Source organism: Gymnogyps californianus, chromosome 5, assembly GCF_018139145.2.
Source record: "Gymnogyps californianus isolate 813 chromosome 5, ASM1813914v2, whole genome shotgun sequence".
NCBI lineage: Eukaryota > Metazoa > Chordata > Aves > Accipitriformes > Cathartidae > Gymnogyps > Gymnogyps californianus.
The window spans coordinates 231,729-254,533 of NC_059475.1; the positions used below are offsets into that span (position 1 = coordinate 231,729).

Sequence of the window (22,805 nt, forward strand, 5' to 3'; positions counted from 1 at the left end):
GCTGCAGATGCGCAGCGGGGGCGAGCAGAGGGTTTGCAAGTGTTCCTGCCTGTGTATTTTTAGGAGTTGGTGCTTCTTTTCTGAAGACGGTCTCTGTGATGTGAAAAGCTGAAGGTATGCTTCATTTAGTTTAGTTCTTCAGTGATTAAGAATTTTTTTAGTAGTCGTGATTAAAGTTCCGAGCTCTCCCAGGGGTATACAATATTTATGTAAAACTGACCCACTAAGATTGACAGATAGGCTCCTGTCATGAGAATAGCTTCAGTGTATCGCACTTGGCGTTTTTAGGCCAACTGCATCTCTCTCCTTTTTTTTTTTTTTTAAGTAACTAGCAGAAAACCCCACTGCAGACCTTCAGTGTGAAAACGCAGACCTCTGATCTCTGCCCAGCTGTTAAAGCTCTCCGAAGCTTTCCATGCAAAAGGAAAAGTGGGGGGTGTATTTTTAATGCAATGCTTCTGATATTGTTGTATTCCAATTTTCTATTGTGCTTAAAAAAACCCCTGACTTGCAACCGGCAGGCCCTGCTGCTGTGACAAGCCCCGGTGCAGGGGCTGAGCTTGGCACAGGGTGCTTCTGGAGTACGGGTTTATAAACAGGGTATGGTTTAAAAACAACACGTCGCTGCCACTTTCGGTTTGAAGCAATGTGCCACGAGGCTTCTGGTGCTCTGCAAAGTGAGAGAACAACCCTTCTGCTTTTCCTGAGGCTGCGCATTCAAATATATCCGCTGGGCTGGTCCCGGCTGTGAGGAGGAACACGCAGATACATTTGAGTTGTGCATTTGGATAAAGAAGTCTGCTCGTCTGAATGGGAACTTGTTCAAAGCTTTCTTGAAGGAAGCAGCTAGGACACCAAGCGCCGAACTCTCTGTTCCTGTAGCATTAGCAGTCGATGTGCCAGGCTTCTGTGGCGTCCCTAGAGCTAGTCTGGTTTGTAGCAGATGAGTACTAGGTCCAAACACTTCCAATTATATAAACAGCCATAAGACAGTGTTTTGAGGCGCTAGCTTTGCCCTGGGAAGAGCTTTTAGGCCATATGTATTGGGGTTGCATGGCAAGGTTTTGGTAGTGGGGGGACTGCAGGGGCTGCTTCTGTGAGAAGCTGCTAGAAGCTTCCCTTATGTCCGGAGCCTTTCGTTGTATTTTCTCTCCCCTGTGCAGCTGAGGAGGGGAGTGACAGAGCGGCTTTGGGCACCGGGCGTCCAGCCAGGGTCACCCCAGCACAGCACAGCAGTCAGTAACTGTTCCGGTGTTAACTGTTCCGGTGTTGTGCAAGACACAGCTGTGTGCTCAAATGCTTTTATTCCCTTCGCTTGGGTTTTCTGCGGTTTAGCATTAACCGTAACAAAATGGTGGCATAAAATGCTTTGCATTTTGTTGTGCTTGTTTAGAGCTGGTACTGATGGGAGAGTGCCTCTAGAGCAGTTGCCGTGACAAACACACTGGTCAGGCAGGGCCGCCTGGGTGTGACTTCAGTCCCCACAGCCAAATTTGGGTGCTGGGGTGACGAAATTCATGCCCTGTTGCAGGGAAGAGGCTCTGCTACACCTGTGATACGCAAAGTACACTGCTAGGGCACATTTGGGAAAGAGCAGGACATCGCTGCAGTGCTCTGATGGATACTGCCTCTCCCTGGGACAGCATTTACAGGCAGGAAAGGTACTTGTGTAAGGTTAAAAAGAAAAGTAATAAAAAAGCAGGTGAAAGGAGTGGTGGTGGGGACAGAATGTGTTCGAACACTAAGGAAGGTGTGAAGTTTACAGAAAAACCCTCAGGTGATGTCGGCAAAAGAATTAGAACTCTTTTTATTATTAAATAATTAACACTACACTGATTCAAAACTCCGCCAGCAGCTTGAGCTGGCGTTCCTGAACAGGAACGGGGGGTCAGGCCCCCCCATCACAGCATTTGTCCCCTGATTAGCAGAGATTTCATCTGAAGAATAAACACCGAGGCAAGACAAGGAGGGAACAGTGCTCAGTGGCTACATCAACTGTTCTGAAGTCTCAGGTAGGAAAGCCTTCACGTGCAGAACCAGTTTGCAGCTTGGCGTCGGGGCTCCACTCCCTTCAGCTTCCCTTCCTTCGTGGGTGAGGGCCTCTCTGCTCTGCTCCCAGGCTGGCTGGATCGAGCCGCGAGCATTCCCTCCTCCCCAGCGTGCCAGTCCTGTGTGGATTTGCTGCTGCAGAGCCGGACGGCCTCTTCCACGGCTCCCTGCCACGATCTCTTCCTCCGCCCACGCTGGGCATGACGAGGTCTCCTTTCCGAGGCAAACATCGCTCTCCAGCAGCAGGGAGCCAGCTGTCCTATTTGTCTTTCGCATCCAGCTAAAAATAGAAAGACCACACAGCGTTTGCTGGGGTGTTTCAAACCTTCCAGCCCCTCTTAGCTCAGCCAGCAATGCTTCCTAGCACCAAAATCCCAGAGCAAGGAGTTTTGGTTTTCGTGCTTTACCACACTTGCATCGGCTTTATCCATCAGTGATTTAGAGCAGCACAAGCATTAAACCGAGGGCTGGCTCATCTCGTACAAATGCAAAATGGCTTCTAGTGAAAAATCAAAAACCTGACCAGAAGACTAATAATTCCTATTTGCTCCTACCCCATAATCTGATGAAAGTAAGAACAACCTGAATGTTAAAATTGGAATCTTGAAGCCAGATTTTCTCTTGGGTCGAAGTCACGTATGCACAGTGTATCTTAAAAATACAACTAGCTGCTTACTACGGCAAGTTGGCAGAGCCCTACTGCAGACAACGGAGCTGTGCCCGTTTACACAAGCGGAAGAGTTGGCCCAGCCCACAGGTTACAATTTCTGCTTAAATTAAAAAAAAAAAAAGTTTAAAAAGTGTTTGACGCCAAGTGTGGAAAAATCTTCCCAGCAGGTCTAAAGTGATAATTAACATTAGCACTAAACTCAAAGTAATTAAGAACTTGCTCTCCTACAATTTCTCGCTTCTGAAGATCTCAGAAGATTACAGATGTAAGAAGAACGGCACAGAGAAATAAATGATCAGCGGGGGAAAAAAGTCAAGCCTTTAGTTAATGATTCAACGCTCTTGGGTGGAGCAAGTACCCTCACTCCTGCCTGCTGCTTGCTGTTTGTCGCGTGCCTGGCCACTGCACCACCGTGTTCGGTCTCAGACGCAGCGCAATTAGAGCCTCCCTGTCGCTACTACTATTACTTATTTCTCACAACGACCAGAATAAACCACTAGAAATGAAACCAAAGCAATTAAGCGAATGGACAGAAAGAGGAAAGCTCCACTCAGGTGATGTTTGGCTTGGCTCCTTGGTTTAGTTCTGCAGTTATTCGTGTTAATGTGCCATTAAGAGCATCACAGGCTCAGGCTCCCAGCCAGGGAAAAAGCAGCGTAAAAAGCAACGCCTGAACAGCAGCTTCAGCACCCGAGAGCGTGCCCCGCTGCGTGTCTGCACGCTCAGTGGAGTTTTCCAGTCTCCTCACACACATCTGAGGAAAGCATTGCCTGAAGAAGAGAATGCCCATGTTTTGTGTTAAGTGCAAAGGTGAGTCCTCTGCTGATTTATGAGATTGTACTGGATTAATTTGATAGAGATGACAGAGGGGATCTTCTGGTCGGTCACTTCCAGCCCCAGGAACTGTACCTTCATCTACAGGGCTTTTTCAGTGTGTTTGGGAACAAATCAAAAAAACAGATGAAATCAACAGAAAGCTTTTCAGTAATTGAGTGGGTCACTACTTGAAGAAGCCCTAAAGTGTCCTCATTCAACCCAAAGCCTGGCCTTTTCCATATTCTTCCTATTTTATCTGAGGTTGGCAGATCTGCATCCTCCCCTTCTGTGCCACCGAAACACTCAGCCACGCAGCACTCGGCTCTGTAGCACCTTCACTGTGAAATACCACTGAGGTTTGGTTTGGGGTTGGGTTTTTTGTTTTTTAAAACCTTCTTGCACTTTTCTGTTGGCCTTTTCTCTGAATGCAGGCTGCAAGCACGGCCACGTCTGTGGCGCAAGTCTAACCCCAGCAAGCATAAACCTGCTCCCCCCGGAATAACTCCAGCACAAGGAACAAAGAGGCTGAGGGAGGGAGACAGGGCTCTGAGCCCCTTCCCACCTTTTCTTTTTCCTTCTGAATTAGTGTTTGCATCTCTTCATTCCAGTCCAGCAGCTCCACCAGCTTCTCGACCCCACTGACCACGTCCCCCAGCTGGGCTACGTCATTGTAGCGTTGCTGCCAGGCGAAGGGTCCTACGAGATCTCGGTTGATCAGGACTCGGGGAACGGAGCTGCGAACAGCTCCTGCCAGGCTGGCAAAGGGCTCCACCTAAAGGAAGGCAACCCGAAGGAGCAGAGAGAGAGAGGGTCACCCCGCTGGGGGCCACTGCCGGCATGAATTCACTGCGCACTAAGCTTGTAACCGCTGTGTTTAACAGTTCTCCCACTGTGGGCTAAGCTACCCCAGCTTTGAACAGGTTACGGATGTCACCAGTTATCTGGTGGCCTTTCCTCGGGGAGCCGCAAAACTCATCTCTTGCTCTCCAGGTGCCCACCTTTGCCAGGAGCACACAAGGTTTTCAGAGGGTCTCTCAGAGTGCATGCACCCTATTTCTTACCCTGCCACGTCAAATTTTACCTCGATAACCCAGTTTCTCGCCTTCTCCTCTAAACCCTCTCTTCTCCTCCAGAGTCCCCTCGGGCCCTGTTTTCCGTTTGCCTTTTCCTCCTTGTGAGCAGGGGGTTTCCCTTAGTCCCAGACCTCCAGGGACGTTCCGATGACGAAAAGGAGGTCTGCCATGGGGAAGTCTGTCACGTGCAGGAAGAAGCGCTGCGGGAGCTCCTCGCCAAAGAACACGATGTCAGGCTTCACGATTCCAGTGCAGACAGGACAGTGAGGGACCTTGTCTGCCATGACGTCCCCCTGAAGCAAGAGCACCCAACACCACTCGTTACAGGGCAGCGCGTACCTGCACAAGCAGGGTCAGAACCACAGCACGTCCTCGCAGCAAGATCCAGCCCCAAGTCTGGTCCCCTCCAGTAAAACCCCTTGGCCCTGAGGGCAAAATAACAGGCCTGCAACAGGTTCTCCTCCTTGCGTTAATTTACGTGTCGATGCCCGGCTGCGACCACTCACCCTGAAGTCCTCTCCTGGGAACTTCCTTCGACAGACCGTACAAGTGGCAGTGGCAAAGGTGCCGTGGGCTTCCACCAGTCTATCGGGAGGGATCCCAGCAACTGGAACACAGCGCGTGGGAGAGGACCAGCTCAGCGTGAGGCGACTGAACCAGAAACTCCGCATTCACCGGGCATTTCCCCAGTCCTGCCTCCTGTTCTGCTTCCCACCCTCATCTCTTCCCGCCGCTCTGCTGCTGAGAGATGGGGAAGAGAAAACTCACCTCTCTCCAGCCCGTCAATATTCTGGGTGTAGAGGCGCAGGAGGAGCCCTTTGTCGTGCAGGAGTCTCAGGAAATAGTGGGCGTAGTTGGGTCTGTAGTTGCCAGGGTAGAGCTCCTTGGCCAAAGTGAAAAAGGGCTTAGGGTTGACAAAGAAATACATCAGTTCAAAGATGGCTTCTGGGTAAGGGATGTTGTACTGCTCAAGGTTACTGTAGAGGCCGCTCCCCGGGGACCTGCAAAGAGAGGAGAGCGGGGCTGGTAGTCAGAATGCAGGAAGAGATGCCACCCACCGCAGAGCCAGACCAAGACACGACAGAGCAGTCAGCCAGGTCCTTGGGTTCTCTCTGGCTGCTTTGCGCTGCCCGTTGTGCGTCAAGAGAGCCGCTGAAACCACCTCCGCGCAGGAGGAGAACCTGCCTCGCATCCCTGCTCTGCTGCCACACGCCACGTTCTCCCGGCTGCAGAGGCGTGCCTGCAGTCGGAGGAAGGGAAGGGCCGCGCTGGTACGCTGTGAGGACCGCGCTCTCTTCTAGCCGGAGCGTCTTGAGCCCGCGCCACGGCCACACTGGCTCTTCTCCGGTGGCCAAGGCGGTGCGGTGAGCGCAGTCGCAGAATCAAGCGACAGGCATGATTTAAGCATCCTGAAGACCTGGGCCAAAGAATGGCCCAAAGTCCGACTGGCGATGCCAGCCTGCCTTTGGCTGGTGTAGGAGGATCAGCAGGCACGGAAACTCCTGTGCCTAGTCTAGGCTGGCACAGATAGACAAAACGGAGGGGGGTGAGAGGAGTAGCAGGCACCAGCATTATCTAAGCTGAAGATCTTGGCCCTCCCCGCACTGAAAAAGGACAAATGAAACAATGGAGGCGTTACCTAAAGTCCGGGATGCCGCTGGGGGTGCTGATCCCAGCGCCAGCCATCACCACCACTCGGCGACACTCCTTCTTCCGAATTAGCTCTGCCACATCTTGCAGGGTGAGCTTCTGCTTCCCACCATCATCTCCCCATCTGCCCATTCCTAAAATGGCTCTGGCAGCAGCAGACAAAGAGAAGGGCCTGGTCCCTTGGATCCTGCTCGGAACAGAAAGCACAACAGGTAGCGTACTGACAGCGGCTTCAGCTGAAAAGTGCTCAGGGGAGAAAACCACCCCAAGAATTTTGCAGAAAGCTCTTCAATCGGCAGGACTGTGTGCTAGTACTTAACAAGGAGAAAGCTTAACTGTTAGTCTAATCCGCACCCCTGGTGTAGATACTTTCCATTGCGCTTTCTTACGCAGATCTAAAAATACCAGATCGCTGGTACCCCTATGAGAGGGGGTTTTTTTGGACAGGAGGTGGACGTAGGGCTGTGGGAACAGTAGCACTGGGACTCACAAGTCTCATAGTCGATTTACACGGCTCTTGGGATACAGAAGACTCTTTTCTATGTCCCAAGTTTCAAGCAGTTTCTAACAGGGTGATGTTGTCACCCTGGGACAACGCTGCCCAGGTTAGCCCAGACATTTCCATTTCTCTATTTCCCCCAAGGGCTCTGCCTTGGAAATGGAAAATGGAAAGTGTAAATGGCAAATGCCTAAAGGAATCACAGGTCAGCACTATGTACAGATGAGGCTGCGAACAGTCATTATCATCTCAAGGAACAGCTTCTCCCCAGACAATTAGTGCTTGCTGGTGCAGGACACTGTGAGCGGTCCAGAGAAGGCGTGGGAACGCGAAGAGCCGAGAGCGAGCTGCTGGATCCTGGCAATCCGCAAATAGCAATTACCGGGCTGCAAGTGTCGACTGCGGCCTCAGTGTGGTCGCCGCTGTCTTCACAAGGACACGGCTCTGCCTTGTCAGACCAGGTTCCTGGGGAGCTAAATTCACAATCTGGCAAACACCAGTATTTCTCTGGTAAATCTCTCTCTACTCTTCGAGCTCCCAGGCCAGCTCTGGCTTACGGAGACGGCGACCCCTCTGCCTGTTTAGACAGGAGCGGTGATGTCCTCCATCCCATGCTTTCATCCCAACAGTATCGGTTCCTTCCCTTCGGCATCCCGGTGCAGAGGCCCGGCGGGCACCGGCTGTGAGGCGAGGGGCGCGGGAAGCCAGCCAGCCCTACCTACCTCCGTCCTCCGCAGCCGGCCGCTCCCTCGCTGGCCCCAGAGCACAGGGAGAGCCGGGCCAGCCCCGCCGGGCCACCGCTGCCGCCGCCATCCCTGGGGCCGCGCTCCCACAGCCTCCTCCACGCTGCAAGAAAGCGGAGAGCCGGTGAACGGGTGTCGAGGGAGAACCGGAGAGCAGCAACGCGCGGGTGCCCCCCCCCCCCCCCCCCCCCTCAGGGCCCGCTCCCGCCCCTCCGCCCCCCTCACGGCCCGCTGTTACCCTTCCCCGACCCCGCTCCCCCGGCCCGCCGGGCCTCACCCGCCGCCAGCAGCCCGCCGCCCGCCGCCGCGCCGCGCCGCGCCCCCCGCTCCATGGCCGGGGCAGCGGCCGCGCTCCCCGCCGGGCACCCACCGCGGCGCTACCGCAATGACCCGAGTAGGCGCGCCGCGCGTCGCGGCCGCCTCTCTGGCAGGGACCCGGCCTCACCCCTCCCCTCTCCCCGCCCCCTCAGTTTTGGGGCGTTTCGGGGATTTTTGGGGTGTTTGTTTGGGGAGGGCAAGGCGTTGCCATGGCTACCGCGGGGCGGCGGCGGGGAGGGGGGCGGTCGCTGCGGGGCCTTACGGTACCCAGCGTGCCCCGCGCGGCGCCGGAAGTGAGTGTGCATTTCCGGCGGCCGGGAGCGCGGGGGCGGCCGGGTGTCGGCGTCGCTGCCTCCTCTCTCTCTGTCCCTCCTTCGCCTCCCGCCGCCGCCATGAAGGACGTGCCGGGCTTCCTGCAGCAGAGCCAGAGCTCGGGGCCGGGGCAGGCCGCCGTGTGGCACCGCCTGGAGGAGCTCTACAACAAGAAGTGAGTTGGTGGGGGGGGGGAAGGCCCGCTGCTGTGGTAACACCTGCCCCGGGGAGGGGGCCGCTGCCCTCGGCGGGGCCGGCCCGGCTCCCGGCCGCCTCTCCCGGGTGTCCTGGGGTGTTGCTGTAGGGCTGTGCCTCTCCACACGCCTCCCCGGGGCCGAGCGTATGGTGTCCCGGCCTGTCCCACAGAGAGCGGGGCTCTGCGGCCTGCTCCCGGGGCGCTGAGCTCACGGTACGAAGTGCCGGGCTGAAGAGCCCTGCCTGGGTGGGAACGGGCTGCTCCCCGGGTCCTTGCTGTAACTTAGTAGTCGTTTAACCAGCACGTACGTAGCTGTGGAAAATCAGGGAGTTGATTTCTGCGTTATTTTCCTTGGCGTTACTTCACGGCAGTGCCCCGGGGGAGGGTCTCCGCCACCGGTTTTTGTTTCTGGTTCGTCCCCGCCGTTAGTCACAGCAGCCGCAGAGACAGGCGGGCTCAACAGACTTTAAGTGTGGAGTAGAGGATGCGGCAGGACTTGAGGAGCTGGTATAAAGTGTGAACTCACTGAATGGCCTTCTTGTTTCTTCAGACTCTGGCACCAGCTGACTCTGCAAGTTCTGGACTTTGTTCAGGACCCTTGCTTTGCCCAAGGAGATGGACTCATCAAGGTGAAGTGCTTGATTGTTCCCAAGGGTTTTATCTTTTTGTAGCGAAGACGAACGATGGTATTTTTGTACTAGTGAAAAATAAGCAGCCTGTGACTTGTCTCTGGAGAGTTACTGAACTAGGTGAATTCAGCTTTCTGGAGTTTATGCGCTGGATGTGAATGTGCAGGATTTGGTTGGTGTATGAAAATTCTGCTAAAATTAACTGTGTCAATTTTAAAAGCTTGAAAATGATTCTTTAATTTCATTCACTTAAGATTTTTTTGAGGGGAGGGGTGCAGGGGGAGCCTTTTTCTTTCCCTTTGGTAACAAGGGATTTGCCACTGCAGGCATAGGATGGATTGTCAGGTGTTCACAAATGCTTCGAAGTATTCAACAGGTCATTTCACCCACTGTCTGGGAACTTCTTCCATTTATGAAGATGAATGGCATACTCAGTCCAGAGTTACATATTGTCTGTATGCTACAAGTAATCATGTACTTTTGCTCTCCTTTGCGTTTTTAGGTTGAAATTCAGTTTCCCAGGAGATAGTTATTTCCACGTTAAAGAGCCATGGCTTTCTAGAGACAGTCTCTTTTCCGAGTGTTTGCAAAGAGAAATTTGAAAACTTTAGGCCTGTGTTACTGTACAGTGATAACTGAAAACATGCACCAGGCCAGCCCGTAGCAGGGAGGCGTTGCGTTGTAGTACTTGCTAGCTTGTGAGTTCCTTGAATCACTCCTTGCAGTTGGAAGGAGACTGCAGAGATAAAATTATCTAAAATGAGCCATTTTTGGCTCCTGGGTTCTATACAGTGTAGACATTTCTGTATTGGATGCCCGCTACTTTGTTGGAAAAATGAATTGGAATACCGCGAAAAGCGAGTGTCGTAGCTGAAACGAAATACCCTTTTGCCCTGACTGTCGATATCTTTGTGCCTACAGCTTTATGAGAACTTCATCAGTGAGTTTGAACACAGGTGAGTTTGTTTGCCTGGAGGTTTTTAGGTAACCTGCTGTTGACTGAGACTGTTCTGACAATGAGTTTTTTGTTCTAGGGTGAACCCCTTGTCCCTGGTAGAGATCATTCTTCATGTGGTCAGGCAGATGACAGGTAAGTGTCCTTACCTGTTACTTACAGTATTTTTAGCAACTGATGCCTGTGAAATTTGACTAGTTAATAGTAACAGCTAAATCTTCAATGGTAAGCTGTTGTCTTTCTGCTGTATTGAAAAGGGAAAGCACTAACCCAAAAAGCTTAAATAATTGCTGCTACATAGAGTAGCAAGTCTACTGCTTCGCTAGAGAAACGGCCAGTGAGCAGAAAGCCCGGCCTACGATAGTAGCACCTTTTGAAGGTTGAGCAGTACACTATAGAAAAAATATATTCCAGTCTTCATGAATCCAGTAAAAGGATATATTTCTAGGTTGAGATTTAATTCCACAGGAAGTCCTGATATTGCTGCTTTTTTTTTTTTTTTTTCCCCTTCTTTACTTCAGATCCCAACGTGGCCCTTACTTTTCTGGAAAAGACTCGCGAAAAGGTATTTTTGAAATTGCTCTTTCTGGTAGTCCACCTACGGGAATTGTTTTGCATATGAGCATTTATGGTATAGCTGAAGAGGCAGATACACGTATGTAGAAACCTATGCTGGAGAATACCTACTCCTTTCCTCGGTGAACAATGCTGTATTTTAATGCAGGAACATGTTAACAAATGAAATGAAACCAACACAGCCTAGGTTTCAAGAGCCTACCTGGCTGCAAGGGTAGCACTCTCTCAACGTGTATCTTTGTGTAACTGCAGGTAAAAAGCAGCGACGAAGCTGTCATTTTGTGTAAAACAGCCATTGGGGCGCTCAAGCTGAACATTGGAGACCTGCAGGTCACCAAGGTGAGGTGATGACTTGAGTAGTTCACGCGTTCGGATATTTTAGGGCACTGTGACACACTTCAGCGGTTACTACAGCATGGACGTGCCTGTGTCTGTGCTTCAATTTTGAGTGAGAAGATGATAAATTTGCAGCTCCTGGGATTTCCAGGAAGACCTGCGGCTCTGCTTTATATCTTGTAGGCCATAAAAATGCGTGTGTAGTACTTACGGCCAAATCTCTCAAGCTTCAATAAGATTCTGATGTGCGTAGCCTTTGAGGTGCTGTTGGTTATTGGTGGCCTGCAGCTGATCACTGCAACTGTTGGTGCGCACAGCTCAGAAGAGAGCGAAAAAATATCTTGATATATTCCAGTTTGCAGCTGAGAGGGTCTCCTGAATTCAACAGCATATGTGCTGCTTGTTGGTGAGCTGCTAACGATGGCTGAATTAGTGTGTCATTTCCTGTGCTAAGCATGTTGTTTATTTCATCTCTTGGCTTTTTTTAGAACTGTCTCTTAAACCTAAGATGAGGGGGTTTTTTTCATGCAGTGCAGCTTTATGTCTCTTAGAGCGAGTACAAAATTTGGTGGGTATAAGTATATATAAAGCGTGTGTGTGTGTATATATATGTATATAAGTATAGCTGTAGGGTTGTTTTTTTGGTTTGGGTTTTTTTGGGTTGGGTTTTTTTTTTTTTGGCCTAACTACTATGTAAAGGGAGAATGCCATTGCTTTATTTTTAATGCTGTGGTAGTGGCTTTGGCTGTGGTCGCATCTGCTTTACTACTGAGTGGATGTTACTTCTGGGCCACACAAGAACGCTGTAACCCTTACAGTGGTAAACTCGAAGGCTGGGAGCACGGGTGTGTCTGAGGTGTACCTTCACCCGTAACAAACAGGTTTTCACCCTCCTCTAGGAGACCATTGAGGAGGTTGAGGAGATGCTGAACAATCTCCCTGGGGTGACTTCAGTTCACAGCCGCTTCTATGATCTCTCCAGCAAGTACTACCAGACAATTGGGAACCATGCCTCTTACTATAAGGATGCTCTGCGGTTTCTGGGATGCATTGATGTTAAAGATCTGCCAGGTGACTCCTCCTCTGCCAAGCATAGAAAGTCCCAGTTTTCATTCTCTGTTTCATCACTTCAATCTAAATAAATGCGGTGGCAGAGAACGGGTTTTCTCAGCCTTATTTTGGATCTGCCGTAGTTGGGCCAGGCTCTAGCTAGAAAGAGGAGGAACCCACGAGAAGAATGGCTGAGCAGGATTCTGCTCCTAAGCTGCGTTGAGGTGATGGGAGGGGGGAAGTGCTCCCACCAGAAGGGATAGTTTGTGCTAGTTCCCAAAAATCTTCACTATAGATTCAAAAAGTGGCCCTTTCGTGCTACTGCTGTGGTTACTGCAGGCTTCTGAATTTCAGGCTTGGGAGAGGATGAGGAGGAGGGCTGGGAATGATTTAATACAGGCACAGAGAGGAGGGTGAGGGAGGGGTTGATGGGGCTTAGACTGCTGCTTCATCCAAACTATTTTTGTTGTTTTGGTGGGTTTTTTCCCTTTTTTTTTTCCCCAGTATCAGAGCAGCAGGAGAGAGCCTTTACCCTGGGACTGGCAGGGCTCTTGGGAGAAGGTGTTTATAACTTTGGGGAGCTGGTAAGTTGATGCTGCATTGCTTCAGCTGTTGAATATGAGGAATTGGTTTTATCCTATTAACGCTATCCTGCCTGGTTTCTGCAGCTCATGCACCCCGTTCTGGAGTCCCTGAGAAACACTGATCGACAGTGGCTGATTGACACACTTTATGCCTTCAACAGTGGTAATGTAGAGACGTTTCAGGCTTTGAAGTCGGCGTGGGGTCAGCAGGTGAGTGAATGAGTTGCTATATTGCTTAAGGCCTGGGCTCGATGTTTCCAGAGGACACTTAGATTCTGTGGGCCTTTACCTTAAGAATTCCTGACTCTGGTGCACTGGTATAGTTTTAGTCATAGCATAGTAATGTTTCTTTCATCTTGATACGTATCATTAGTTTTCTTTTGGCTTCCCTCGGTGTCGGGTTGATTGAAAGAAGTAAAGAGAAATCTCTTGTGATCCAAGGGCAAAGCAAACAAAAATGTCATGCAGTCCTGCACAGGAAGATAATCGCTGATTTAATTTCCATAATGCCATTCACTCCCAGTATTAAACTGCTTCCAATGTAAAATAGTGGTTTTCCCTTGGGTTCTAGGAAGTTTGAGGAAAACAGTGGTGTTGGATATTAACTACACTGACTATACCAGAAATTATTGACATAGCAGTAATTTACACGTCGACTTGTATGTCCACTTGTGCAAGGCTGTGGCCTTTGATAACAGGTTGCCTATCTTGTGAAGTGCTGCATTTAATTGTGCAGTTCTTACGATTTGTTTTATGGAACCATTACCAGGTAGTGGGTGGGTTATAATGGCCTCCTCCCTCGTAAATGAAGGTAGTGGGTCCCCAAGTGGCTTACTCCTGTGTGCAGCATGCTGCTCTCCCCCAGGGAGGAGGAAAAAAAAAGTAATAACTTATTTGTTCCATTTTATCCTCTTACAGCCAGATCTGGCTGCAAATGAAGCACTTCTGCTGCAAAAGATTCAACTGTTATGTCTTATGGAGGTGAGCCGAGAACTGTGGTGTTAAATGTGGGAAATGGAAAGGGATGCTCTGTTAAATATTCTGTTCTCTGCTGGGTGCATTCATTCACTCATCGTACAGAAACTCGTGGGGATAAATAGCTGACTGCAAATTTTGCCTCCAGGTGGTGCCAAAAGGCAAGTACTGCGGGGGGAAAAAGCCTTGTGGTGTACTACTTGTTTGTAGCTTCAGGGGTGTGCTCTTTCAGGCAGGATATGGAGGTGGGACACACAAGAGCAAGCTTTGTATCTTGAGGATGGTACCTGAAACGATAACTCTTGAAGTATGTTCTAGTATAACGAAGATTTCTAAAACACAGTTAAAATGTTAGTTTCCTAAGGACTGAAATTCCTTTTCCTGATTGGTAACCCTAAACGTTAAACAGTTTCTTTCCTGTCACGTGAAGGCTTTGGCTCTGTTGCCGAATAATACTGGTGTATAAACCTCCGTGGCCCTGGACCTTTTTCAAAAACTTAAATACTGAGTTATCTGAAGTGTAATGTATGTTTATACACAGTTGTCCTGGTTTCGGCTGGGACAGAGTTAATTTTCTTCTTAGTAGCTGGTACGGTGCTGGGGTTTGGATTTAGTGTGACAATGATGTTGATAACACGCTGATGGTTTAGTTGTTGCTAAGTAGCGCTTATCTTAAGCCAAGGACTTTTCAGTTTCCCATGCTCTGCCAGCAAGCAGGTGTGCAAGGAGCTGGGAGGGAGCACGGCCGGGGCAGCTGACCCCAACTAGCCCAAGGGCTGTTCCATACCATGGAACGTCACGCCCAGTATATAAACGGGGGGAGTTGGCCGGGAGGCGTGGATCGCGGATCGGGAACTAACTGGGGCATCAGTCAGCGGGTGGTGAGCAACTGCATTGTGCATCACTGGGTTTTTTTTCTTTTTTTTTTTTTATTCCCCCCCTTCCTTTTTTGTTATATTCCTTTTCATTACTATTATTATTATTATATTTCATTATTACTATTGTTAGTATTATATTTTACTTTAGTTATTAAACTGTTCTTATCTCAACCCACAAGTTTTGTTTTTTTTTTTCTCCTTTCCTCCTCACCCCACTGGGAGGGGGAAGGGGGAAGCGGCTGCGTGGTGCTGAGTTGCTGGCTGGGGTTAAACCACGACAACACCCACATACCAATATGTGTGTATGTTAATGTGTATATATATTCCACTTCTGGGGTTTTACTGTGAACGAGTTTTACCACCTATAGGTACTGTGTTATCTCAGGGATTTGATATGCACTGAGACGTTTCAACACAGATTGATCTGCTTTATTTGGAGATTATGTTGTTGCCTAGGGAGTCTGCTGCTTGGAGCAGCAAGGTGTGTGTGGAGGAGGGAGGGGTATGACTCCTTTCTGCTGACATAAATGCATTTTTCTTTGAAGTATTTTGATTAAATATGAGAAATGCAGTTGCTACTGCAGATTGAGAGCTCAGCTGGGCAGTACGAGGGAAGCTGGGTGCACTGTTGGAAAAAAACTAAAACTGTGTGGGATTTATTTTTTGTTTTGTTTACTTGAATTCAGATGACTTTCACCCGACCGGCCAATCACAGACAGCTCACTTTTGAAGAGATTGCTAAGAGTGCCAAAGTCACTGTGAACGAGGTGAGTTCAGGTTTAGACAAACTTATGCACGTCTAAGTTCTGAAGCTCTAAAAGTGTTCGGACAGACCTACTCCCATCGGTGAACTCTAAGTAGAAATGTTCCCCCCTGTTCTTGTGCATTTGGAGAACTTTTTCCTTTTTTAAGGAGGAGTTAACTGCTTGATGCTCCTGTTTCTTGGTAAATAAATTTTTGAAGATTCTTAGTCATAGTCTTCAGTTGGAAGAGAGCTCTGTAGGTCATCTGTTCCCACCGGCTCTTGAAAGCAGGCCTTTGGATTAGGTCATGCAGGGCCCTGCCAAGCTGTCTTGAGTATTTCCAGCAAGGGGAAGTGTCACTGATGTTTAATTTTTCTCACGGTGAAGAATTTTCTTCTGTTATCCAGATGGAAACCCTGCTGAAGCAAATCCTGCCTGTGGTCTCTTGTCCTTTCACCGTGCATCCTTGTGAAAATAGTACCTCTTATCTTCCGTGTTACTGCCTCTTAGGTATGGGAAGACGGTGATGAGGTATCCCCAAGCTGCCTCTTATCCAGGCTGAACACATAATATTTCTTTATAATGGCAAGTTCTCAGCCTCCTAATCTTGGTGGCCCTTTGCTAGACTCTCTCCAGTTTTGCAGTGCCCCCCTTAAACGGAAAGGGAGTGATGCAAAACTGGACACGGTGTTGCAGGTATGCTCCAACAAGTGCTGAGTGGAACAATTGCATCCCTTGATCTGCTGGCTCTGTTCGGGGCACAGCCCTGGCTCTTGCACAGTTTGCTGTGCTCCCCCAGGCTCTGCTCCTTTCCAGCAGGGTATGCTCTGCGGAGTATATTCAGAGTATACCGCAGCCAGGCAGACCTCCGTCTGTGCCGTTGCTTGGGATCGTTCGGTCTCAGGTGCAGGACTCCATGCTTATCTTCACTGTGCTTCACGTGATTTATGTTAGCCCAATCTATTGAGGTCTCTCTTCATGGTAGCTCTTATTTCCAGCACATCTACCTCTCCCTACCAGTTTGGTGTCATCTGTGAAAATGTCATCCAGCTAGCTTAAAGATAATTAAATCGTATCAGACCCAGTATCAACCGCCAAGGAGCGCTACTTGTGACCTGTTCAACTTCAAACCACTACCGTTTGAGCTCGGTAGATTTTCCACTCATCTTGTGGTCATTCTGTCGGTTCTGTAGCTTACCAGCTTGTCAACAAGGATGTGGTAGAAGGTCTTGTTGAGCACTTCGCTGAAAGAAAGGTACAGGGCACCTACAGCACTCTCTTTGACCTCTGAGCAAGTTATTTAATTTCAAAAGGCAATGCTATTGGTTAAGCACATCTTACCCATGGTAAATCCATGTTGACTTTTTCCAATTACCTTGTCCTTCCTGGGATTTCAGAGAAAAGAAAGGAAATCTGCTCTTAGAGAAAAGAAATCTCTCCTGTATATTTAGATGTCGATTCTCAAGGCAGGATTAAAACCTGAAAGAGGATGGGTGTGAGAGAGACTGTAGCTGTTCTTGGTTTTGCTGTGTGAAGTAAACAGTCTTCCACAAGCCAGTGCCATTTAAAGGTTTTATTCATCTCAGCGGAAACTGGGTGATTCTCAATTGTTTCCTCGAATTATTTTTTTTTTTTTATTTTTAGGTGGAGCTGCTGGTGATGAAGGCGCTCTCGGTAGGCTTGGTAAAGGGCAGTATTGATGAAGTTGATAAGAGGGTGCACATGACATGGGTACAACCACGCGTGTTGGATTTACAACAGGTAATGACCAGCTTGAATATTAAGGGAGTACTAACTTGTTTTCTTGTGTGAGGTGACCTAGAAATTAAAATAAGAACTGTGAAGGGTCGCTGTCTGAGAATTAGTCTCCTTAGTGCTTCCTGAAGATGCTCAGAGAACAAGGAAGTGTATCAGCTTCTCCTCATTCCTTTTTACGTTGCCACCTTTAGCTCTTACCCAGGGTATATGGTACATTTTGTGTCTGTGTTTTGCATTAAGCAGTTAGAAACCTGTCAGGAGATAGAATAGGATATTAGTGACACTTCTTTTCTGAAAGCCACACAAACCACCATAAAACACAAACGCTATGACTGTGTTTTCCAGAAGGATGCAGACATCCATCTGTGTGGCTGCTTCGAGCCTGAATGCATGAAACAAAATCTTGGAGTTTCTGGGTTGTAGGTGGCACGCGTATCTTGGGAAGAGAGAAGGTCAGGGTGATAAAGACGAAGGTGCTGAGCTTCTCGAGTTCATCCTCGTAACATTTTAGGAGACTGTATAGGGTGCCTTTTACCTTTAAAAAAAAAAAATCAGTACATGGAATACTAGCTGCAAACAATTCCTTTTGTGCATTTAACTTTAACTTTAAACATTGTTGTTTTGATGGTAAGAGATGTGAAGTAGCATCTTTTCTGGATGTATGGGGTTTTGAGGAGTTTTTTGGGATCTGAAGTGTTTGTCCTTAAAGGTGAATATCGGTATTTCCAGTGGTTGAGGCATTAAAGTTATTGTGGGCTTGCCTTGCAGATCAAAGGGATGAAAGACCGCCTGGAGTTCTGGTGCACAGATGTGAGGAGCATGGAGATGTTGGTGGAGCACCAAGCTCATGACATCCTGACATAGAGGACCTTGCACTACCCCCGGGAGAGTACTTTCTGCTGCTGCTGACGCTGGCAGCACTGAGACCACTGACTCTGTACTGAATTATATCGAAGGGGGGTGGGTGGGCAGAGGGGAGAGCAGCTTTTTGACGCTTGTTCGGAGGAGTAAGCGGCCTTTTGCTGTGTAACCCTTTGGTGCTTGGAGTCAAGATTTCCCTATGCGCTAACATTAGTGGCACTGGCCACGAGAGCTCCCATCCTGCTCTCGTAAGAGGACAAAGGCTCCGCAGTGGTTGATTTATCAGTCTCGTTATCAAACTGTTGTGGGAGAATGTGATGCTGGTTGCATGTTACAGGAGCGGAGGCTATTTGCCGGCTAAAGGGGCAGCAGAAGCTCCTTTGTGGAAACGTGCTAGAGAGGTGCCTGACCGTTGTATGTGGCATTACCTGGTGGTATTGGCCTTAGGAGGGCATGACCTTCCCGGTAACCTCTCTCCCCCTGCCCCTGCAGCAGCCCAAAGGCAGCATTACTGAGATCATCCTTCTCCTTTTGCCCTCTTCCTCCACAACCTCTCCTCCTCATCTGCAGTAGAGGGAGTGTTCACTCCATCAAAGGGTTTTTTCCAGGATTACCGTTTAGTGGCTGTGTTTTTATATACTTTTGGGGGTGGTTATGAACACTTTGTGCTAAAGTGAGGTGCAGCAGTATTGCTGGAATAAACTTCTCTGCCTTCCCTTTTCGGTAGTTCTGTGTTTGTTGTCTTCATAACTTGCAGCTGAGCCTCTGATCTGTTTAAAAATACACTTCCTTTTAAGTTTCATGTTACAAAAACCCTCTGTCCAAGAACAGTACAGATTTAAACAGTCTGTTAATCACCAGTGGGATTAGTATCCAATTTACTTAGCGTGTAGTACCTTGGTATGTACTTCATTGTCATGTTCCTTTCTTTTGTGGGAAGCTGTAGTCCTGCTGCCTTTTCTCAAGTTGAGTAAGCATTACTGACTGAAAAAGCCTAAATAGGGCCTGAGACGACAAGTTTTTGTTCTGCTTTTGCCTCTTAACAACTGCTACTTTAAAAGTTTCTGTAATGTGATTGTTTTGTCCTACTGCTGCTGCGATGTCTTTATAGGGGTGGAAGATAATTGCGCACATCGGGAGTTTGAAACAAATGCGGATCTGAACTGGGGGCTACCTCCAGGTATCCATCTGGATCCATAATACTCCTAATTATAAGGCAGTAATAGCAAACTACGCTAAGGTTTGTAACAGTAGCTTTAAGTTGAATGGAGTCACGTTCACATATCTGGCTAAACGCCTCGGGAGGTAAGTGGATTTTTAAATGCTGCTGCCAATGTATCCATGGTCAGTCCTTGCTTCGCAGTGCCGGTTTGGTTACTGCTGTGGTTCAAGAGCTCTAGTTATCAGTTCGATTCTCTGGTGTCACTCTAACAAACTGTACTCCTGGAATTTTTATACTTTGCGTGCTTTTTCTGGTTTTCTGTCTTGACTCTGAGGCTTTAATGCCCGTAAAGGGTAAAAGAAGGCACATGGCTGACGCCAGACTGCTGTGCAGGTGCAAAGATGTCTCGGGCAAGGGAGACTTAAGCTTTTTAAAAACAACAAAAAAGTGAAATTGTCAGACGCTGTGCCTGGTCACCCTCCGCCCTTCTGCCTCTCTAATCAGTTCGATCTAAATTTCTTCATGGCTGGGAGCCGTTCAGTTCTGAATACCTGCCTCCTTCCTGTCCAGCCCATTGGTTTTACCATTTTGCTCTGCCCTTGTTAGTTCCGCTGTTGGAGGGTGTGTTGAACCACATTGTTTTCTCCTCCTGTGTTGTGCAGTTTGACTTTCCCTAGTTCATGCTTCATCTTGTCTTCCAAAACTCGCTCCTGATGTCGCTTTTACTGACTTCAGAGGAGCGTGCGGAGGAGACAAGCGTTCTGATCAGGAAAACGTTTCCTTTATTTCATAGCTAAGGACAGGAAAAAGGCTTTAAAAAGTACAATCTCCTTAGTAGTGTCATGTCACTGCATGTTAGGAGCAAACAAAATGCCAACCGTGCGGCAAAGCTAATGCATCGTAGGGCTGCTATTGCTTTAGATGAGCAGCAAAAAAACCTGGAGCTTTACTGTTGAAACGGTGCTAAAGTTTTCTCCTGAGAGTATTGTGACAACCCTCTTGTCCTGTGGGGAGTGCTCGCTTGTATGTACGTTTTTGAGCAGCTCACTGACGTGAGTGTGAAGATCGGCGGTCTTAAGTGAATTATGATGGTTGTTTCAGAGGTTTTTCCAAGATACCTGGAAGCATTATTTGCTACCCAAACCTTCCTGTGTGGGAGCAAGTGCTGGCTGTCTGCTTCCCTAGCACAAATAATTTAGGAAATTTGGTGTGTGTTTGGGAGGTGGAGAGGTTTTTCGTGCAGGATGAAGTCAGATGTGTAGCACCCAGACTTGCGGACCACTTTAAGGGTCACTTACAGCCTTTGAGTATTTTCTTGCTAGGAATTTAACTTGATTTTGCTCCCTTGCTAGTGCTGAGAGTGGTTCCTTGGTATCTGCCCTGTGCTTCGCTGCAACTGGACAAGGTAAAAGCTCCAGTGGGAAATATGCCTCCCTGCTGGAGCCTGCTGCAGACTTACACAGGAATGCCGCCTTTCGGACAGCGTGCTGTCCAACAGAGCGGGATGACAGATCCATTCCCCTATGAACAAGCACGTGGTTGAAGCAAAACCAACCAGCCGTTATGCTGAATGCTCATGTGAATTTTAATGAACAAACTGGGAGGGTTCCTTCCCGGTGAAGATCTGTTCTGCGGTCTTGTCCTCGCTCACACTTCTGCTCTCAACGGGACGCAGGTTGTTCTTGCCACTTCTTAATCTGATCTGCTCTTGTAGTGCTCCACGTGTGCCAGGATCCAGGCTGTTGGCATCAGGAAGCACATGGACATCACGGAAAGCGCGATGACCTGCTCCTGCCGGCGGGAGAAGCAACAGCAGAATTAGCGGGATGGCTGCGCGACAGCCACGTTGGGTGGGGGGTTCCTGGGACGGCTGCACACTGGTGCTGCGTCTAATGCAACGGATCAAGCGCGCTTGTCCGTGCTCCTTGCTCTTTCCAGCCCCACGGCTGTCAGATGGACACGGCTGGGGGCTGTGGGAAGGAGATCTGGGTAAGCACGGCAGCTTCCACCAACAGCGGACCAAGCGGGTTGCTCTCTAGGTTTGTTCCCATCACTCTGCGTTTCTCTGTCATGATACTCGCTGAAATCGGAGCAACTTGTGACCTTCAGTCAGCAGCGAGGCTTGGGCTCGCAGTGTTGCCAGAAGCAGCTGTGCCTGACTTTCAAATGACTTTGAGGTGTGAATTGCGACCAGCAGCAGCCTCTTCCATTTCTGGCGCACCAGGGCAGCGCTTAACCCCTTGCACTGTCACCTTTATTTCTTTTTTTATTTGGCTAGAAAAAGAGTCTCCAGGCTCGTGAAGCACTTTGTTGCAGACCTTGGAAAGGCAGCAGGGGGTAAACTCCACAAGCAAGGGGTGGAGGTGAAGCCCAGACCAGGATTTCTGGTGAAAAGCTCCTTTTTCCAAACTCATTTCACCCAGCCCAGGAGGGTCTCCGCAGCTGGAGCGGCTCCTGTTTTGGTGGGGATCATCCCCAGAGGGAGGAATGACGGCGGGACCTACATGCTCTGGCTCTGCGATGGCAGCAGACCCCATCCTTGCCCACGGGGACACCCGTTTTGGGGTGAGTGTCCCATGAAAGGGCAGGGGGGGACGACACGGGGCCCAGGTCTGTCCCTGGGCTGGCAGGGTGCCTTGAGGGACTGCCAGTGCCACTGCCACCTCCTCCCTGAGGTCCTCAGGCTGCCCCATGGCTTAGCCTCCCTGGGGGGGCACCCTGGGCTGCAGGGGACTCTCAGCAGGTACCCTAAACCCCAAAGGTTAAAAAAGAGGCTGAAAGGATAAAAAGAAGTGGAAGCAAGGTCCTGAAGGGGGGCAGCAGGGCAGGCACCCCCCTGGGGGGTGCGCGCTGAGCTTGCACTGCTCTGGGGGCCCCTTTCCTCCTTTTTCTCCCCCCTCCCCTTTTGCTTTCACTCCCAACAAAAATAGTGTGGCTATAACGCAGGGGCGAGTTTTGTGCCCCTCCGACCAGGGCGTCCCCTGGGAGCAGGCAGCTCCCCCCCCCCTTTTCTTTCCAGCCCCCCGCAAGCTACTCACAGCAGCAGAGAGTGGATGTTCGGGTGGCTTGGAGGTGACCTGCGCCCGGGGGACCCGTGGGGTCCGCAGCACGGTGGCCAGCAGCCGGGAGCCCCGCTGAAAGCCCCGCATGGCGGTGGCAGGGCGAGCTCGCTGCTCTTCTCCCTGCGGCCGGGCTGCAGCTGCCCAGCCCGTCACCGCTGCCACCGCCCCCCCGCTGCCACCCCTCGGCACCGGGCCTGCCGCTTGCCCAAGGGCACGGCAGCGGAAAACCCTTAAATGGTAAGATTTTCCCAAATTGCTCACTAAATTTTTTTTTTCTTCCCTTAAGTGTGGTGGTGTTTTGTTTTTTTGCCCCCCCTCAGCAGCACCCAACTCCCCATGCCTCTGAGGTCAAAAACCGTGTCCCCAGCCAGCAAGGTGGGACCTCTCTGCGATGCTCCGCTGGAGAGCGGACCTCTTTTTAAAATTTATAACACTCAAAACACAATGCACTGTTTTTTAAGCTGTTGCAGACGTGATGCCTGGCCTTCTCTGTCTGATCGCAGCGAGGAGGACCTTGCTCGTGCTGTCTGTGGCGATGGCTTCTCCATCTTCCTTTGTGGCTCAGTGTTTGCATAGGCTCAAAACTGCGTACGCACAGGCTTCTCCTTACGTGCTGATGTCTGCTCAGCAAGCCCGTCAGCCATGGACCGTCCAAGGCGCCGACAGATCTGCTGCCGGTGTTTGATCGAGTTGGGCTGGAGTTTGCAAAAGCAACGTCCAACTTGCCCCGACCTGGGAGCAGAAGTGGCTGAAAGCCTCGAGGCTGGGTCTTGTTCCTCTGATGTGTGGATGCTCGTCAGTGGGAGAAATGGTGCCCTTTCAACTTCAACATGTGCCTCCTCTGCTGAATAACCCAGCTGTGTCCTTCTCTCCCCAAAAAACAGCTCTGCAGAAAGTTTGCTGGGATTTG

The 22,805-nt window shown here is 49.8% G+C and overlaps 2 protein-coding genes and 1 long non-coding RNA gene across 3 annotated transcripts; 1 reads left to right on the plus strand and 2 right to left on the minus strand.

Moving 5' to 3' along the window:
• Positions 1 to 1,901: 1,901 nt before the first annotated feature.
• Positions 1,902 to 7,531, minus strand: SIRT3 (sirtuin 3). Its single transcript, XM_050897203.1, has 7 exons — positions 7,480 to 7,531; positions 6,248 to 6,445; positions 5,377 to 5,609; positions 5,115 to 5,215; positions 4,740 to 4,901; positions 4,098 to 4,307; positions 1,902 to 2,329 (listed from the first exon to the last, which is right to left on the minus strand). The coding sequence occupies exons 2-7, from the start codon at positions 6,388 to 6,390 to the stop codon at positions 2,309 to 2,311; spliced, it is 870 nt and encodes a 289-aa protein (XP_050753160.1). The 5' UTR covers positions 6,391 to 6,445; positions 7,480 to 7,531; the 3' UTR covers positions 1,902 to 2,308.
• Positions 7,532 to 8,166: 635 nt separating this feature from the next.
• PSMD13 (proteasome 26S subunit, non-ATPase 13) lies at positions 8,167 to 17,765 on the plus strand. Its single transcript, XM_050897202.1, has 13 exons — positions 8,167 to 8,305; positions 8,877 to 8,955; positions 9,877 to 9,911; positions 9,990 to 10,045; positions 10,432 to 10,475; positions 10,739 to 10,825; positions 11,722 to 11,893; positions 12,377 to 12,456; positions 12,541 to 12,666; positions 13,375 to 13,437; positions 14,996 to 15,076; positions 16,697 to 16,813; positions 17,579 to 17,765. Exons 1-13 carry the CDS (start codon positions 8,211 to 8,213, stop codon positions 17,672 to 17,674), a joined length of 1,131 nt encoding a protein of 376 aa, XP_050753159.1. The 5' UTR covers positions 8,167 to 8,210; the 3' UTR covers positions 17,675 to 17,765.
• Positions 17,766 to 20,400: 2,635 nt separating this feature from the next.
• On the minus strand, positions 20,401 to 22,012 carry LOC127017309 (uncharacterized). Its single transcript, XR_007766565.1, has 2 exons — positions 21,872 to 22,012; positions 20,401 to 20,624 (listed from the first exon to the last, which is right to left on the minus strand). It is a non-coding gene; the product is annotated as an uncharacterized LOC127017309 (long non-coding RNA).
• Positions 22,013 to 22,805: the final 793 nt, after the last annotated feature.

What these genes read in the sequence shown, in the direction of transcription:
- SIRT3 (XM_050897203.1), bottom strand. Translation starts at nt 6,390, where the DNA reads ATGGGCAGATGGGGAGATGATGGTGGGAAGCAGAAGCTCACCCTGCAA. An exon ending in TCATCGGAACGTCCCTGGAG is followed by an intron (nt 4,308 to 4,739) that starts GTCTGGGACTAA and finishes GCCTTCCTTTAG; the next exon opens with GTGGAGCCCTTTGCCAGCCT. An exon ending in TTCAGAAGGAAAAAGAAAAG is followed by an intron (nt 2,330 to 4,097) that starts GTGGGAAGGGGC and finishes TTCTATTTTTAG; the next exon opens with CTGGATGCGAAAGACAAATA.
- PSMD13 (XM_050897202.1), top strand. Translation starts at nt 8,211, where the DNA reads ATGAAGGACGTGCCGGGCTTCCTGCAGCAGAGCCAGAGCTCGGGGCCG. An exon ending in TGATGTTAAAGATCTGCCAG is followed by an intron (nt 11,894 to 12,376) that starts GTGACTCCTCCT and finishes TTTTTTCCCCAG; the next exon opens with TATCAGAGCAGCAGGAGAGA. An exon ending in GCGTGTTGGATTTACAACAG is followed by an intron (nt 16,814 to 17,578) that starts GTAATGACCAGC and finishes CTTGCCTTGCAG; the next exon opens with ATCAAAGGGATGAAAGACCG.